Source organism: Sus scrofa, chromosome 9 (genome assembly GCF_000003025.6).
Source record: "Sus scrofa isolate TJ Tabasco breed Duroc chromosome 9, Sscrofa11.1, whole genome shotgun sequence".
Taxonomy (NCBI): domain Eukaryota; kingdom Metazoa; phylum Chordata; class Mammalia; order Artiodactyla; family Suidae; genus Sus; species Sus scrofa.
In genome coordinates this window covers 1,703,615-1,720,789 of record NC_010451.4, presented here as the reverse complement: position 1 = coordinate 1,720,789, position 17,175 = coordinate 1,703,615, and the positions used below count along the sequence as shown (strand labels likewise).

The window sequence follows — 17,175 nt, the reverse complement described above, 5'->3', positions numbered from 1 at the left end:
CTAAACAACATGCTACTAAAAAACCAATGAGCCAATGAGGAAATCAAGAAGGAAATTAAAAACTACCTTGAAACAAATGATAATGAAGACACAACCTCTCAAAATCTATGGGATGCTGCGAAAGCAGTGCTCAGAGGGAAATTTATAGCGATACAGGCCTTTCTCAAAAAAGATGAAAGATCCCAAATGGACAACTTAACCCTCCACCTAAACGAATTAGAAAAAGAACAAAAAAGTCCTAAAGTCAGCAGAAGGAAGGAAATTATAAAGATCCAAGAAGAAATCAATAAAATAGAGACTCAAAAAACAATAGAGAAAATTAATAAAACCAAGAGCTGGTTCTTTGAAAAGGTGAACAAAATTGACAAACCCCTGGCCAGACTCACTAAAAAGAGGAGAGAAAGAACCCAAATCACCAAACTTATAAATGAAAAAGGAGAAATCACAACGGATACAGCAGAAATACAAAAAACCATAAGAGAATACGATGAACAACTATACGACCACAAGTTAGACAGTCTGGAAGAAATGGACAATTTTCTAGAATCTTACAGCCTGCCAAAACTGAATCAAGTAGAAACAGACCAACTGAACAGACCGATCACTAGAAATGAAATTGAAGAGGTCATAAAATCACTCCCTACAAATAAAAGTCCAGGACCAGATGGCTTCACAGGCAAATTCTATCAAACATATAAAGAGGAATTGGTGCCCATCCTCCTTAAACTCTTTCAAAAGGTTGAAGAAGAAGGAATACACCCAAAGACATTCTATGATGCCACCATCACCCTCATTCCAAAACCAGACAGACATACCACCAAAAGAGAAAACTACCGGCCAATATCATTGATGAATGTAGATGCAAAAATTCTCAACAAAATCTTAGCCAACTGAATCCAACAACATACCAAAAAAAATTATACACCATGACCAGGTAGGGTTCATCCCAGGTTCACAAGGATGGTTCAACATACGCAAATCAATCAGCACCATACACCACATTAACAAAAGAAAAGTCAAAAATCATATGATACTCTCAATAGATGCAGAAAAAGCATTTGACAAAGTCCAACATCCATTCATGATCAAGACCCTCGCCAAAGTGGGTATAGAGGGAACATTCCTGAATATAATCAAAGCCATTTATGAGAAACCCACAGCAAATATAATCCTCAATGGGGAAAAACTGAAAGCCTTCTCACTCAAATCTGGAACAAGACAGGGATGCCCACTCTCACCACTGCTCTTCAACATCGTTTTGGAAGTCCTAGCCACAGCAATTAGACAAACAAAAGAAATAAAAGCATCCATATAGGAAGAGAAGAGATAATACTGTCAATGTATGCAGATGACATGACACTATACCTAGAAAACCCTAAGGACTCAACCCCAAAACTCCTTGAACTGATTAATAAATTCAGCAAAGTAGAAGGATATAAGATTAACATTCAGAAGTCAGTTGCATTTCTGTATACCAGCAATGAAACATTAGAAAAGGAATACAAAAATACGATACCTTTTAAAATTGCACCTCACAAAATCAAATACCACGGAATACACCTGACCAAGGAGGTAAAGGTCCTATATGCCGAGAACTATAAAACTTTAATCAAAGAAATCAAAGAAGATGTAAAGAAATGGAAAGATATTCCATGTTCCTGGATTGGGAAAATCAATATTGTAAAAATGGCCATCCTACCCAAAGCAATCTACAGATTCAATGCAATCCCCATCAAATTACCCAGGACATTTCTCACAGAACTAGAACAAACAATCCCAACATTTATATGGAACAGGAAAAGACCCAGAATCGCCAAAGCAATCCTGAGAAACAAAGACCAAGCAGGAGGCATAACTCTCCCAGACTTCAAGAAATACTACAAAGCCACAGTCATCAAAACAGTGTGGTACTGGTATCAAAACAGACAGACAGACCAATGGAACAGAAGAGAGAATCCAGAAATAAACCCTGACACCTATGGTCAATTAATCTTTGACAAGGGAGGCAAGAACATAAAATGGGAAAAGGAAAGTCTATTCAGCAAGCATTGCTGGGAAACCTGGACAGCTGCATGCAAAGCAATGAAACTAGAACACACCCTCACACCATGCACAAAAATAAACTCCAAATGGCTGAAAGACTTAAATATATGACAGGACACCATCAAACTCCTAGAAGAAAACATAGGCAAAACACTCTCTGACATCAACATCATGAATATTTTCTCAGGTCAGTCTCCCAAAGCAATAGAAATTAGAGCAAAAATAAACCCATGGGACCTCATCAAACTGAAAAGCTTTTGCACAGCAAAGGAAACCCAAAAAGAAAACAAAAAGACAACTTACAGAATGGGAGAAAACAGTTTCAAATGATGCAACTGACAAGGGCTTAATCTCTAGAATATATAAGCAACTTATACAACCCAACAGCAAAAAAACCAATCAATCAATGGAAAAATGGGCAAAAGGCCTGAATAGACATTTCTCCAAAGAAGATATACAGATGGCCAACAAACACATGAAAAAATGCTCAACATCGCTGATTATAACAGAAATGCAAATCAAAACTACCATGAGATACCACCTCACACCAGTCAGAATGGCCATCATTAATAAATCCACAAATAACAAGTGCTGGAGGGGCTGTGGAGAAAAGGGAACCCTCCTGCACTGCTGGTGGGAATGTAAGCTGGTACAGCCACTATGGAGAACAGTTTGGAGATCCCTTAGAAATCTATACATAGAACTTCCATATGACCCCGCAATCCCACTCTTGGGCATCTATCCAGACAAAACTCTCCTTAAAAGAGACACATGCACCCGCATGTTCATTGCAGCACTATTCACAATAGCCAGGACATGGAAACAATCCAAATGTCCATCAACAGATGATTGGATTCGAAAGATGTGGTATTTATACACAATGGGATACTACTCAGCCATAAAAAAAGAATGACATAATGCCATTTGCAGCAACATGGATGGAACTAGAGAATCTCATCCTGAGTGAAATGAGCCAGAAAGACAAAGACAAATACCATATGATATCACTTATAACTGGAATCTAATATCCAGCACAAATGAACATCTCCTCAGAAAAGGAAATCATGGACTTGGAGAAGAGACTTGTGGCTGCCTGATGGGAGGGGGAGGGAGTGGGAGGGATCAGGAGCTTGGGCTTATCAGACACAACTTAGAATAGATTTACAAGGAGATCCTGCTGAATAGCATTGAGAACTATGTCTACATACTCATGTTGCAACTGAGCAAAGGTGGGGGAAAAATGTAATTGTAATGTATACCTGTAAGGATAACTTGATCCCCTTGCTGTACAGTGGGAAAATAAAATAAATAAATAAATAAATAAATATGAGGGGTGTGTGCTTTGTGGAACTTAAACACAATATAATGTCCTCAAAAATGGTTTAAAATCCTGATCTTCCAAAGAGAATTTTTAGTGATGTTTGCAGGTATAATTCTGAATAACAATGGAAGCTGGAAACGCAACTCGCTAAAAATCTTCGCATATAGAGTATTTCCTCAAGGATATTTTATTTCTTACACAATGGAAAAATGGGCAACAGACCTGAATAGATATTTCTCAAAAGAAGATATACAGATGGCCAACAAGAACAGAAAAAATGCTCAATATCATTGAATATTAGAGAAATGCAATTTGAAACTACAGTGAGTTACCACCTCACACCAGTTAGAGTGGCTATCTTTCACAAGACAACAAATGACAAATGGTGGAGAGGATGTGGAGAAAAGGGCACCCTCCTTCACTGTTGGTGGGAACATACAACCACTACGGAGAACAGGATGGAGGTACCTCAGAAAACTAAATATAGAACTACAATATGACCCAGCAATTCCACTCCTGGGCATATATCTGGACAAGACTACAATTCAAAAAGATACATGTACTCATATTTTCATCGCAGCACTAGTCACAAAATCCAAGACATGGAAGCAACCTAAATATCCATCAACAGATGAATGGATTAAGAATATGTGGGGTTTGTGTGTGTATGTGTGTGTATATAAAATGGAGTAGTATACATTCATAAAAAGACAATGCCATTTTCAGCAACATGGTTGGAGCTAGATATGCTCACACTTAGTGAGGTATATCAGAAGGAGCAAGACAAATACCATATGATATCACTTATATGGAATAGTGATGTGGAGTCTAAAATATGGCACCAACGACCTATTTGCAAAACAGAAAGAAATTTTGGACTTGGATGGCCAACTTGTGTTTGCCAGCATGGAGATGGGGGGGATAGAGAAGAGCTGACAATGGAGTCTGGGGGTGGTAGTTACAGAATGTTGCATTTAGAACTGATGGGTGATGGGCTTTTGCTGTACAGCACAGGGCAATGTATCAGTCACTTGGGTAATAACCTGATGGATAATGAAAAAAAATGGGTGTGTACATGTGACTGGGTCACTATACTGTACAATGGAAATTTAATGAACATTGTAAATCAACTATTCTACTACTAATAAAATAGTTTACAATCAATTGGCCTGCATGTACAGGGGTGTTTCCACTACATATGTGGATTTATTTATGGAATGTCTTTTTTGTTTCTGTAATCTATATGTCTATACTTTCCCCAATATTGTACTGTCTTGACTATTTAGTTTTATGGTAAGTCTTGAAGTCATGTAGTAGAAACACGCCAACTCTATTTTTTGCTTATTAATATTACTTTCACTATTCTGATTAGTTTGCACAGTCACAGAGTATCAGACTGTGTATTTATACAGAAAGTTCTTATAGAATTTTGATTTATATTGCACCAAATCCATATATCAATTTTAGGAGAATTGGTTCCTTAAGAGTTTTGAGTCTTCCAATCCATGATCTTGGTATACCTCACTCCATTTATTTATAACTTTTTTATTTCTATCAGCAGTATTCTATCATTTTCAGTAAAACTTTAAAAATATTTATTCTTAAATATTTATGCTTTTTAACATATCATAGGATTTTTTAATCTTTCCATTGCTTATTAAGCTATATAAAGAATAATCCTTCTGGGTATTCTGTTTGCATTCTGTGATCTTATTAATGAGTTATACTATATGTTTTGTAGATTTCATAGAGATTCCTGCATGAATTTCATTTTCTGATGGAGATAGTTTTACTTTTTTGTGTTTCATTTTTATACTTAAATAATTTTATTACCTTATTTCAATAACTGGGATCTTCAGACCAGTAAGAACATAAAATGGGGAAAAGACAGTCTTTTCAGCAAGAATTGCTGGGAAACCTGGACAGCCACATGCAAATCAATGACACTAGAACACACCCTCACACCATGCATGAAAATAAGCTCAAAATGACTGAAAGACTTAAATAGAAGACAAGACACCATCAAACTCCTGGAAGAGAACATAGGCAAACATTCTCTGACATTAACCTTACAAATGCTTTCTCAGGTCAGTCTCCCAAAGCAATAGAAATAAAAGCAAAACTAAACCAATGGGACCTAATCAAACTGACAATCTTTTGCATGGCAAATGAAACCAAAAAGAAAACTGACAGAATGGAAGAAAATAGTGTCAGATGTGGCAACTCACAAGGGCTTCATCTATAAAATACATAAACAACTTTTAAAACTCAACAGCAAAAAAGCCAACAACCCAATGGAAAAATGGGCAAAACACCTGAATAGACATTTCTCCAAGGAAGATATACAGATGGCCAACAAGCACTTGAAACAATGCTCAACATCCCTGATTATTAGAGAAATGCAAATCAAAACTAGCATGAGATACCACCTCACACCAGTGAGAATGGCCATCATTAATAAGTCCACAAATGACAAGTGCTGGAGAGGGTATACAGAAAAGGGAACCCTCCTGCACTGTTAGGGGGAATGTAAGTTGGTACAACCACTATGGAAAACAGTGTAGAGATACATTAGAAATCTATACATAGAACTACCACAGCAATCCCATTCTTGGGCATATATCCGGACAAAACTTGCTTTTAGAAAGACACATGCACCTGCGTGTTCATTGCAGCACTATTCACAATACCTGAGACATGGAAACAACCCAAATGTCTGCTGACAGATGATTGGATTAGGAAGATGTGATATATATACAGTGGATATACTACTCAGACATAATAAAGAACAAAATAAGCCATTTGCAGCAACATTGGTGGAACTAGAGACTCTCATCCTGAGTGAAGTAAGTCAGAAAGAGAAAGAAATACCATATAATATCACTTATATCTGGAATCTAATATAAGGCACAAATGAACCTTTCCACAGAAAAGAAAACCACGGACTTGGAGAATAGACTTGTGGATGCCAAGGGGGAAGGGGAGGAAGTGGGATGGACTGGGAGCTTGGGGTTAACAGATCCATACTATTGCCTTTGGGATGGATTAGTAATGAGATCCTGTTGGGTAGCACTGGGAACTCAGTCTAGTCACTTATGATGGAACACGTAATGTGAGAAAAAAGAATGTATACATGTATGTGTGACTGGGTCACCATGCTGTACAGTAGAAAAAAATAATAGTAATAAAAGCTTTTATATATGTATATATAAATATTGTATATATAATTATATATATATAACTGATGAGGCTGGACAAACTTGTTCTCCCCCAAATATAAATTAAGACATTCCATATTTTACTGTTAAGATCGAGGTTAACTAAAAGTTTTTCATACGTGCTCTCTATCAGATATTGCTGTGGGTATTCATGTTTGTTTCTTCGCTTTTCCTGCCTTCCTTTGGATTATGTGAATTAAAAATATCTCATTTAAAATTTTCATTGGCATTTTAGGCATATTTCTTGCATTACATCTTCAGTGGTTACTTCAGGGTAAGAATACATTCTCCCAAATATTCAGTTTACCTAGAGTTACTAACAGTGTAATTTACATAAAATATAGAAACCCTGAGATTCTACATGTTGATTTTCCTCCTTCCATCTTTATGTTATACTTTTCAGACATATGTCTCAAATCTCTCTACATAAAGTCCCCACTAGACAATGTTACTTTTTAATATGGTGAGTTTTACGTATTTTAAAAAGAAGAGGAATACAATATGTTTCTCTATTAAACCAATATTAAACCATATTTACCAACATAAACCAATATTAAAATAATATTTACCATTTTAGATTCTCTTCATTCATTCCTGAAAATCAGTTTGTCTTATCAACCTCAATGCTATGTGATAACGTGAGAAAAAAGAATGTGTATATGCATGTGTGACTGGGTCAGCTTGCTGTGCAGTAGAAAATTGATAGAACACTGTAAAGAAGCTATAATGGAAAAAATAAAAATCATTATTAAAAAAATGTCAGTGCCATGGGAACACTGGCTTGATTGCCATGGGAGTGTGAAAAGACCAGAAGTTGCCTTTTAGAATTGACCATCTGATGAGTAGGCGGAGAATGCATATGCACTGACTCCCAGGCCCCCCTGGCTGGGGTTGCCCCAGCCTTCCCTGGTTGGGGTTCCCTAGCATCCCCTGGCTTGGGTTCCCCTGGGCCATAACTGCTTCCACATCCTCGAGGTCCTTGTCTTGGGGCCACCAGCCTGCCAATGGCTTCCCAGATGCCTGGGGTTTCAGAGAAGGACTGGGGCAAGCATTAGAGAGGAGCTGTTAGGGAGTTCCCATCATGGTGCAGTGGTTAACAAATCTGACCAGGAACCATGAGGTTGCAGGTTCGATCCCTGGCCTTGCTCAGTGGGTTAAGGATCTGGCATTGCCGTGAACTGTGGTGTATGTTGTAGCCGCGACTTGAGCCCGTGTTGCTGTGGCTCTTGTGTGGGCTGGTGGATACAGCTCCAATTCGACCCCTAGCCTGGGAACCTCCATATGCCATGGGAAGCAGCCCTAGAAAAGGCAAAAAGACAAATAAATAAATAAAATTAAAAAGAAAATAAAGTGGAGCTGTTAGTCAATAACACTGGAAGGGGGACATTGTCAATGTGAGTCAGAATCATCCAGTACAAGTTGCTTGAACAATCAAGTCTCAGTTCTCCCATCTGATAAGTGAGAATAATGAAAGTACCTACCTCACAAGCTTTTTGAGAGCATTCCATATGTGAAAACTGTTCCTCATAGTTCTTGGCAAAAAGTGAGCCAGGAAAGAATTTTTTTTTTTTTTACCGTTTCATCGATGGCAAATCCCATTGCCTCAAAAGTGAAGGTCCAGGGATTGATATGGGAGATAACAGACCAGGATCAGCAAGAGACTTAGCATGTGATTGCATCTTAGTGTTGAAAAGATCTGGATTCTACCACCACCTACCTACTCACAAAGCACTACTCCGGAGGCAACAGCTTGAGGTTATTGACAGCAAGGGACTCTTTCTTCTCTGCAAGTCATCCAAATCCCTTTTTAAAAATTGAAGCCGAGTTGGTTTACAATATCACATACACTTCTGCTCTACTCAAAGTGATTCACAACTTTTGAAGGTTATATTCCATTTACAGTTATTATGAAAAATTGGCTATATTCCCTGGGTTATACAATATTCCTTGTAGCTTATTTCTCTAACCCTTCCCCTCTCCCCACAGTTAACCTTGTTCTCTATATCTGTGAGTTTGTTTCTTTTTTGTTATATTCACTACTTGGTTTAATTTTTTAAAAATAGTTTAATTTTAAAAAACTATTTTTAAAAAATAGTTCTATTTTTAGTTTTTTGAGACCTCTTCCTACTGTTTGCTACAATGGCTGTACCAATTTACATTCCCTCCAACAGTGTACCGGGGCTCCTGTTTATCCACATTCTAATCAACATTTGTAACTTGTGGTCTTTTTGATGACAGCCCTTCTGACAGGTGTGCAGGGACAGCTCAATGTGGTTTTGATGTGCATTTCTCCAATGGCAACAGTACTTAGGATGTTTTCACATGCCTGTTGCCCATCTGTGTGTTTTCTTTGGAAAAATGTCTATCCAGGTGTTTTGCCCATGTTTTAATTATATGTTTGTTTTTTGATATTACGTTTAGGTCTTTACAACATTTTCAGTTCATTTTTGTATACAGAGTTAGAAAATACTCATTTTATTCTTCTACACGTGTCTGTCCATTTTTCCCAGCACCACTTTTTGAAGAGACTGTCTTTTCTCCATTGCGTATTCTTCTCATCTCTGCTGTAGATCAATTGGCGATAAGCGGATGGGTTTGTTTCTAAGCTCTTTTGTTCAGTTCCATTGATCTATGTGTCTGTTTTGGGGCCACTAATACACTGTTATGACTTCTGTGCTCTATAGTATACTCTCAGGTCAGGGAGTGTAATTCCACCAGATCTGTTCTTCTTTCTCAAGATTATTGTTGATATTTGGGATCTTTTGGGTTTCTACACAGATTTAAATATTTTTTGTTCTTGTTCTGTGAAAATTGCCCTAGGAGTTCCCTTTGTGGCACAGCAGAAATGAATCCAACTGGAATCCATGAGGATGCAAGTTCAATCCCTGACTTGCTTAGTGGGTTGGGGATCTGGCATTGCAGTGAGCTGTGGTGTAGGTTGCAGACACGCCTCAGATCCCACCATTGCTGTGACTGTGGTGTGGGCTGGAAGCTGTAGCGCCCATTTGACCTCTAGCCTGGGAATTTCCATATGCTGAGGGTGCAGCCCTAAAAAGCAAACAAACAAACAAACAAAAAAAGCCCTTGGAGTTTTTGTGGTGTTTACATTGAATCTGTAGATTGCCTTTGGCACTATGCTCATTTTAACAGTAGTTATTGTTCCTGTCCATTAACATGGTATGTCGTTCCAACTGTTCGTGTTGTCTTCAATTTCTTTCATAAATGCCCTAGGGTTTTCTATTTTCTTCTTAAGGTAGGTATTCCTAGGTATTTTATACTTTTTCATATAGTTATAAATGAGATTGTTTTCCTTAATTTCTCTTTAAATAATTCACTAATAATGTGTAAAAATACAGAGTTCCCATTGTGGCACAACAGGGTTGGCAGTGTCTTGGGGGACGGGGATGCAAGTTCAGTCCCTGGTCCACAAGCTTGGTTAAAGATCCAGCATTGCCACGGCTGCTTCGGTCACAATCGTGGGTTGGATTTGATCCCTTGCCCAGGAACTCCATACGCCATGGTGCAGCCAAAAAAGAAAAAAGAAATAAATAAATGCAACAGATTTCATTGTATTAATTTTGTATCCCACAATTTTACCTAATTCATTGTTGATCTCTAGGTGTTTTTAGGATTTTCTTTTTTTTTTCTTTTTTTTTTCTCTTTTTTTTGTCTTTTTGCTATTTCTTTGGGCCACTTCCGCGGCATATGGAGGTTCCCAGGCTAGGGGGTCTAATCGGAGTTGTAGCCGCAGGCCTACGCCAGAGCGGATCTGAGCCGCGTCTGCGACCTACACCACAGCTCACGGCAAAGCCGGATCCTTAACCCACTGAGAAAGGGCAGGGACCAAACCCGCAACCTCATGGCTCCTAGTCGGATTCGTTAACCACTGTGCCATGACGGGAACTCCCCACGGATTTTCTACATATATAATCAAGACCTCTGCATAGAATAGTGACATTTCTATTTCTTCCTTTCCAATTGGATTTTATTTATTTATTTATTTGTTTGTTTGTTTATTTATTTATTTACCTGATACTGTGGCTAGGGCTTCCAATAACGTGTTGCATAAAAGTGGCAGGAGTGGGCATCCTTGCCACGTTCCTGATCCTAGAGGATGTGCTTTCAGCTTTTCCCCAAGGAGTATATTAACTCAGGGCTTATCACATATGACCTTTATTATGTTGAGGGATGTGCCCTCTCTACCCACTTCCTGGAGAGTTTTTATCATAAATGGATATTGAATTTTGTGAAAAGCTTTTTCTGCAACTATTGAGAAGATTATATGATTCATATTCTTCAATTTTTAATGTGCTATATCACATTGATTGATTGGCAGGTATTAAAACCTCTTACATCCCTGAGATAAATACAACTTGCTCATGTTTTATGTTGATTTTGATACATTGCTGGATTTAATTTGCTAATACTTGGGGAATGTTTGCATCTATATTCATCAGGGACATTGACTTATAATTTAGTTTTTTCAGATATTTTTGTCTGATTTTGGTATCAGGGTGATGGTTGTCTTATAGAATAAGTTTAGAAGAACTACTTTTTCCTCAGTTTTTAAGAATAGTTTGAGAAGAATAGTGTTAGCTCCTCTATATCCTTGGTAGAATTCACCTCTGAAGACACCTGGTTCTAGATTTTTGTTGGGAAGTGGTTTTGGGTTTTTTGGGGTTTGTTTTTTTGTTTGTTTGTTTTGTTTTGTTTTGTTTTTCTGGTTCAATTGCACTACTCATAATTGGTCTTTTCATATTTTCTATTCCTTCCTGGATCAGTCTTGGGAGAGTGTACATTTGAAGGATTTGTCCGTTTCTTCTAGGTTGTCCACTTTATAGGCATTCTGTTGTCCCTGGTATGCTCTTAGAATCCTTTGTATTTCTGTGGTGTTCATTGTAATTTCTTCTTTTTCATCTCTGATTGTATTGATTTGCCCAACTATGACTAAATGTTTACCAAATTATTTTAAAGAACCAGCTGTAAGTTTTATTCATCTTTTTTAAAGTTTATATTTGATTTATTTTGCAATTATATATATATATGTAATTGTTTCAAATTGCTAATCCCTTATTATCAGATGGATTTTAACAACCATATGTTTGTACTGTACTCTGTACATGATTATGATTTTTGACATCATATTTTGCATCCAATTGTTTTGTGTAAAAAACTGTTACACAAAACTATTGAGAATATAGACAATTTTACTACTTTTTTCCCTTCCTAATAGTTTTGTGCATGGAGGATTTTCTAAGTGTGTTGTATGCTTGCCTTTCCTGATGAGTTTTCTCCTTTCATAATTTTCATATTTATAGTTGTGACTTTTCTTTTTGGCTTAGAGAATTCACTGTGGCATTTCTCATAAAGCTGATTTGGTATTACTGAACTCTTTGTTTTGGCTTATCTCTAAAACCTTTGATTGCTCCATCAAATCTGAATGAGAGCATTGCCAAGTATAGTAGAGTATTCTTGGTTATAGGTTTTTCACTTTCATCACTGTAGATATACTCTGCCATACCCTTCTTATGTGCAGGGTTTCTGCGGAAATTCAGGTGACAGCATTATGGGAGTTTCCTTCTATATGTGTTGCTTTTCTTTTCCTGCTTTTAGTATTCTCTCTTTGATTTTTGTCATTTTCATTCCAACGTTCTTGGTGTGTTTCTTTCATGTTGATCCTGTTTGGTTCTCTCTGTGATTCAGACGTGGATGGTTGTTTCCTTTCTCAGGGTGAAGAAATTTTCAGTTAGTATGTCTTCAAATATGTCCTCAGAAATTTTCTCTCTTCCTTCTGGCACCTCTGTAACACAAATATTAGTACATTCAGTGTTGTCCCAGAGGTCTCCTAACCTGCTTTCATTTCTTTTCATTCTTTTGTTCTGTTCAGAGCTGGCGATTTGCCCTTCTTTGTTTTCCAGCTCGCTCTTCCATTCTTCTGTATCATTTAGTTTACTGTTGATTCCTTCTAGTGTATTTTTCATTTCCAGTTATTGTATTCTTCATGAAATTGGTTGTTCTTTATATTTTCTAACTCTATGTTTTAAAAGTACAACTTCTCATTTTGTGTATCTGTTTTTTTCTGAGTTCTTTGATCATCTTTATGCTCATTATCCTGAACTTTTTTTGGATAGATTGCCTATCTCCATTTCACTTAGTTCTTCTGGGATTTTATATTTTTCCTTCATTTGAAACAACTTCATCTATCACCTCATTTTGTCTAACTTGCTATTTTTATTTCTATGTATCCAATAGGTTGGTTACATTTCTCAACCTTGAAGAAATGGCCTTTTAAACAAATGTCCTATATTTCCCTGCAGTACACATCCTTCTCATCACCAGAGCCATATGCTCTGGGGGTGTTAACAATTTGGGATTAATGGGTCCTTCTACTGTGGAAGGCTGACTACTGTGGGCAGTTTGGCAGGTGTGTTGGCTCCTGGTATGGTTTGTTGCAAGGCCCTACCTTGCGCAGAGGCTGCTGGTAAGGCCAGGTTATGAGGCAGCTGATCATAAAAACAGAGGGTACCAGAGGGCTAGTACTGAGTTACTGGTGGAGAAGTAGGGTCAGGAGATCATATGTCTAGTGCAGCACGTTGGTGAGAGAGGTGGGTCCTGGGGTCTGGCTACATGGCTCAGGGGTTGTCCAAGCCCCTTCTTACTTTGTAGTTCTCTATTTGATTTTCAAGGGTGTTACTTCATTACCTCTGATATGATAATTAATGTATAGATCTTAAATTTTTTGTTATTTAAAATTCAACTGTACATCAATTACCACCAACAATTCTCCCAAAGTAGCATGTCTTATAAATATCAAAACAAAACACTTATCAATAAACACAAGTTGAATGCATACATCTAAGTTATATTGCTATGCCTGAAGTTTAGTACTGAGTGTTTCTTAATCAGAAATAACAAAATCTTACAATCAATATTTATCCCTATGACAATTTATTATAATTCCTGATAATTGTAAATGAAGACTTTAGAAGCATGTGTAATCACACAGAGAGAAGCAGAAGTCTAATTGGGCCACTTGAGAATTGATCAAATTTGAATGATTAATTGCTTTTGTGTGTGCACTGAGCTGCTCAATGTTCTTATAGAACATAATGACATTTCTTCTGCATTCACATTTGAATCTCTAGATTCTTCAGAGATGTATTCCCAAAGGGAAACAAAAAATAAAGGAAGCTTTATAACCTCAATCACCAGTATTTGTTACAGATAAATGAGTTTTTATTCCAGGAGGTAAGATTTTGGCTTCTGCTAATGAATCTGAAATATATAATTCCATTTAGCATTTGAGAACATTCTTCCTAAAGTTATATCTGTACTCACAATCTATAGATGGGGAGCAGGGCAGATATAATCAAGCAATTGGTAAGCAACATTAGCTGAATTGTTCTTTCATCCATCAATTTCCTGTGAATAAACAGGCATTGTCCATGACAAAGAGCCCTTGCTCATCTACCCATAATGGAAACCCATATGTTATGTTTAAAATAATATTTCACGGAGTTCTCACTGCGCTTCAGTGGGTTAAGAATCTGACTGCTGACGCTCAGGTCGCTGTGGAGGCATGGGTTTGATCCCACCGTGGTGCAGTGGTAAAGGATCTGCTATTGCCACAGCTGTGGCGTAGGTTACATGTGCAGCTCTGGAAATGTCCATTTGTCATGAGATTGGCCATCAAACTTAAAAAATAATAAAATAATATTTCATTCTGCAAAAGTCCAATTAGGAAAAATTGTTCAAGTAGGAATTTTTTTGATGTGTCTGAATAAATGTGTTTTAATTTTGCGTTAAATATCAACCATGCTTCCTGCAAAAGAAATTACATCAATATTTCAAGCTACTTGATTCTAACTATTATTTCTAATTAAAGAATATACAATAGATTTACAATGTGTAACTTTACTTATAACCCTAAATTGAAACTCATTTCTGTTATAGTCTCAATTTTTATTTCTTCTTTAAAAATTTTAAGGTATAGATATTGTGAAATACGTAAGTAACTAGATATTTATTTTATACATAACTGCCAAAAAGCTTAAGGATAATCCATTATCCATTCACTGCAAGGAGTACTGGACTTCATGGTCAGTATTATTTATTGCAGGGTTACTAAAGGAATGGAAAGTCAGAAATTCCTGAGCTTCTTATTTGGACTCTACCAATTGCTACATAAAATTTTGCAACTTACATAACCACCTTTGAATCAGTTTACTCGCTTAAATAATAAACGTAATTGACATTTTTTATGAAAAAATACATAGACTATAAAAATACACATTAAATACATATATCTACCAACCATTCCTACACTATAAATACAGACTAAATTATAAGCATGTAAAAATTTTATCCCTATGCTTGTAATTTAGTAAGCATGTAATAATCGTTAGTTATAACTCAAGACTGTTTTAGAAAACCCGAGACATTTCTTTTACTTTGTTATAATAACCACTGGTCATTTTTGCTATTCTCATCTGTCTTATATTATTAGTTCCTTGACTTTAAATCCACAGTAAGTGCCTTTTTGGAAACACTATAATACAAAAGGTAAAAGAAATTACTTTCAGAAAGTTTTCAGGCATTTATGCTAAAAAAGTTTTAAAAAGAGTTAGGCTCATAATTGCATGTAAATATGAATTGATTCTTGAATATTTTTACAACTTCCTACACAAGAATTATGCACAAAGAATTATAAAATTTATAATTTATTTGATGAATTTTTCTATCACAGATTCATTTTGGTAGCAGCTATGTTATCTCATGAATTCTCTGGGGCACAGAAATCACACTGCAGTGACAGAGTTCATTTTATTGGGCTTAACAAATGACCCAACCCTGCAAACCATCCTCTTCGTGATCATCCTGTGTATCTACCTGGTGACCATATGTGGCAATCTCAGCACAATCATTCTTATCAGATTCTCTCCTCAGCTCCATCATCCAATGTATTTTTTCCTGAGCCACTTGGCCTTTGCTGACATGGGCTGCTCATCTTCTGTCACACCCAATATGCTTGTAAACTTCCTGGTGGAAAGAAATACCATCTCCTATCCTGGATGTGCCACCCAGCTGGGTTCAGGTGCTTTCTTTGGGTCGACGGAGTGCTTCCTTCTGGCTGCCATGGCATATGACCGCTTTGTGGCCATCTGCAACCCACTGCTCTATTCCACGAAGATGTCCACACAAGTCTGTGTTCAGCTACTCATAGTGTCTTACATCGGTGGTATTTTCAATGCTTTCTCTTTTACGATTTCCTTCTATTCTGTACTCTTCTGTGGACCAAATTGGGTCAATCATTTCTTCTGTGATTTTGCCCCCTTGCTGGAACTCTCCTGCTCTGATGTTACTATTCCTGCATTTGTCCCCTCATTTACATCTGGTTCCATCTTTGTGGTCACAGTGGTTGTCATAGCCACTTCCTACATCTACATCCTCATCACCGTCCTGAAGATGCCCTCCACTGAAGGAAGACACAAGGCCTTCTCCACCTGCACCTCCCACCTCACCGCGGTCACTCTGTTCTATGGGACCATCATGTTCATTTACATGATGCCCACGTCCAGCTACTCCACTGACCAGAACAAGGTGGTGTCTGTGTTCTACATGGTGGTGATCCCCATGCTGAACCCCCTCATCTACAGCCTCCGGAACAAGGAGATTAAGGGGGCTCTGAAGAGACAGCTTGGCAGAAAATTATTTTCTTAGTGCAACCTGTTATTTTGAAGTATATGATAAGGAGAAACTGAGTGAGTGTGTTTTAACAATATCCATGGTATGTCATTAGTCAAGACACAATTTTTTAGTAAGTGCAGGGAGTGGATTTTCAGATATCTAATTGAAAACCAGAGATTGATAGTGCCTCATTTTTCCCTTAATAAAATAAAATTATACTTAAGATAAACAAACTGGCTCTCATGAAAACATACTTCACCCACTGAAAATCACTTTAAAATTTCATTTATATATTTTTCCATATTTGTACTGTGACATATATTAGGATTATGATACCACTAAATCTTTATGACTGTGTCCATTTGGAAGAGCAGTTTTCTGGTTATAAGTGTGATAACAAAGGTTTTGAGTGAGTACATTCCAAGAGGAGATGACACGTGGGATCAGACGTTTCTGGAGAGGATCTTGCAGGAAGGTTATCTTTTGAGGAGGGACTTTATGGACCCATGACTTCTCCCATGTTCTCAGTCTCTGGCTCCAGGCAGCACAAAGGGTCCCCAGAGAAAGACAGGAGGAGATGTCCCTGACCAACCTGTGAATTCTGGCAGGTCCAAAGATGACTCCTCTGTGGGAGTAGGTAGGGTCCCTCAACTCCTCGGGGTCTGAGACAAATGAAACGTGTTCATGGTCAGGTCTGCATCCTGCTCATGAAGGCATTGGGTTGGGCCTCCCCTGAATTTGTGACTGCCCCTGGAGAGCCTGAATCAACCTCATGTGCTGACGACAACTGCACTTATTGAGCTTCCTGTCCCCTCTTTCCTATTTCAGGCACAATTCCATCTTTTTTCTGAGAGACTCATGAGGCCTTAATCATCTCACTCACTCGTTTGTTCTTTCATATATTCA

General features: G+C 37.5%; 1 protein-coding gene across 1 annotated transcript; it reads left to right on the top strand.

Moving 5' to 3' along the window:
- On the top strand, nucleotides 15,310-16,506 carry LOC110255352 (olfactory receptor 478-like). Its single transcript, XM_021062276.1, has one exon. The coding sequence runs from the start codon at nucleotides 15,358-15,360 to the stop codon at nucleotides 16,300-16,302; it is 945 nt and encodes a 314-aa protein (XP_020917935.1). The 5' UTR covers nucleotides 15,310-15,357; the 3' UTR covers nucleotides 16,303-16,506.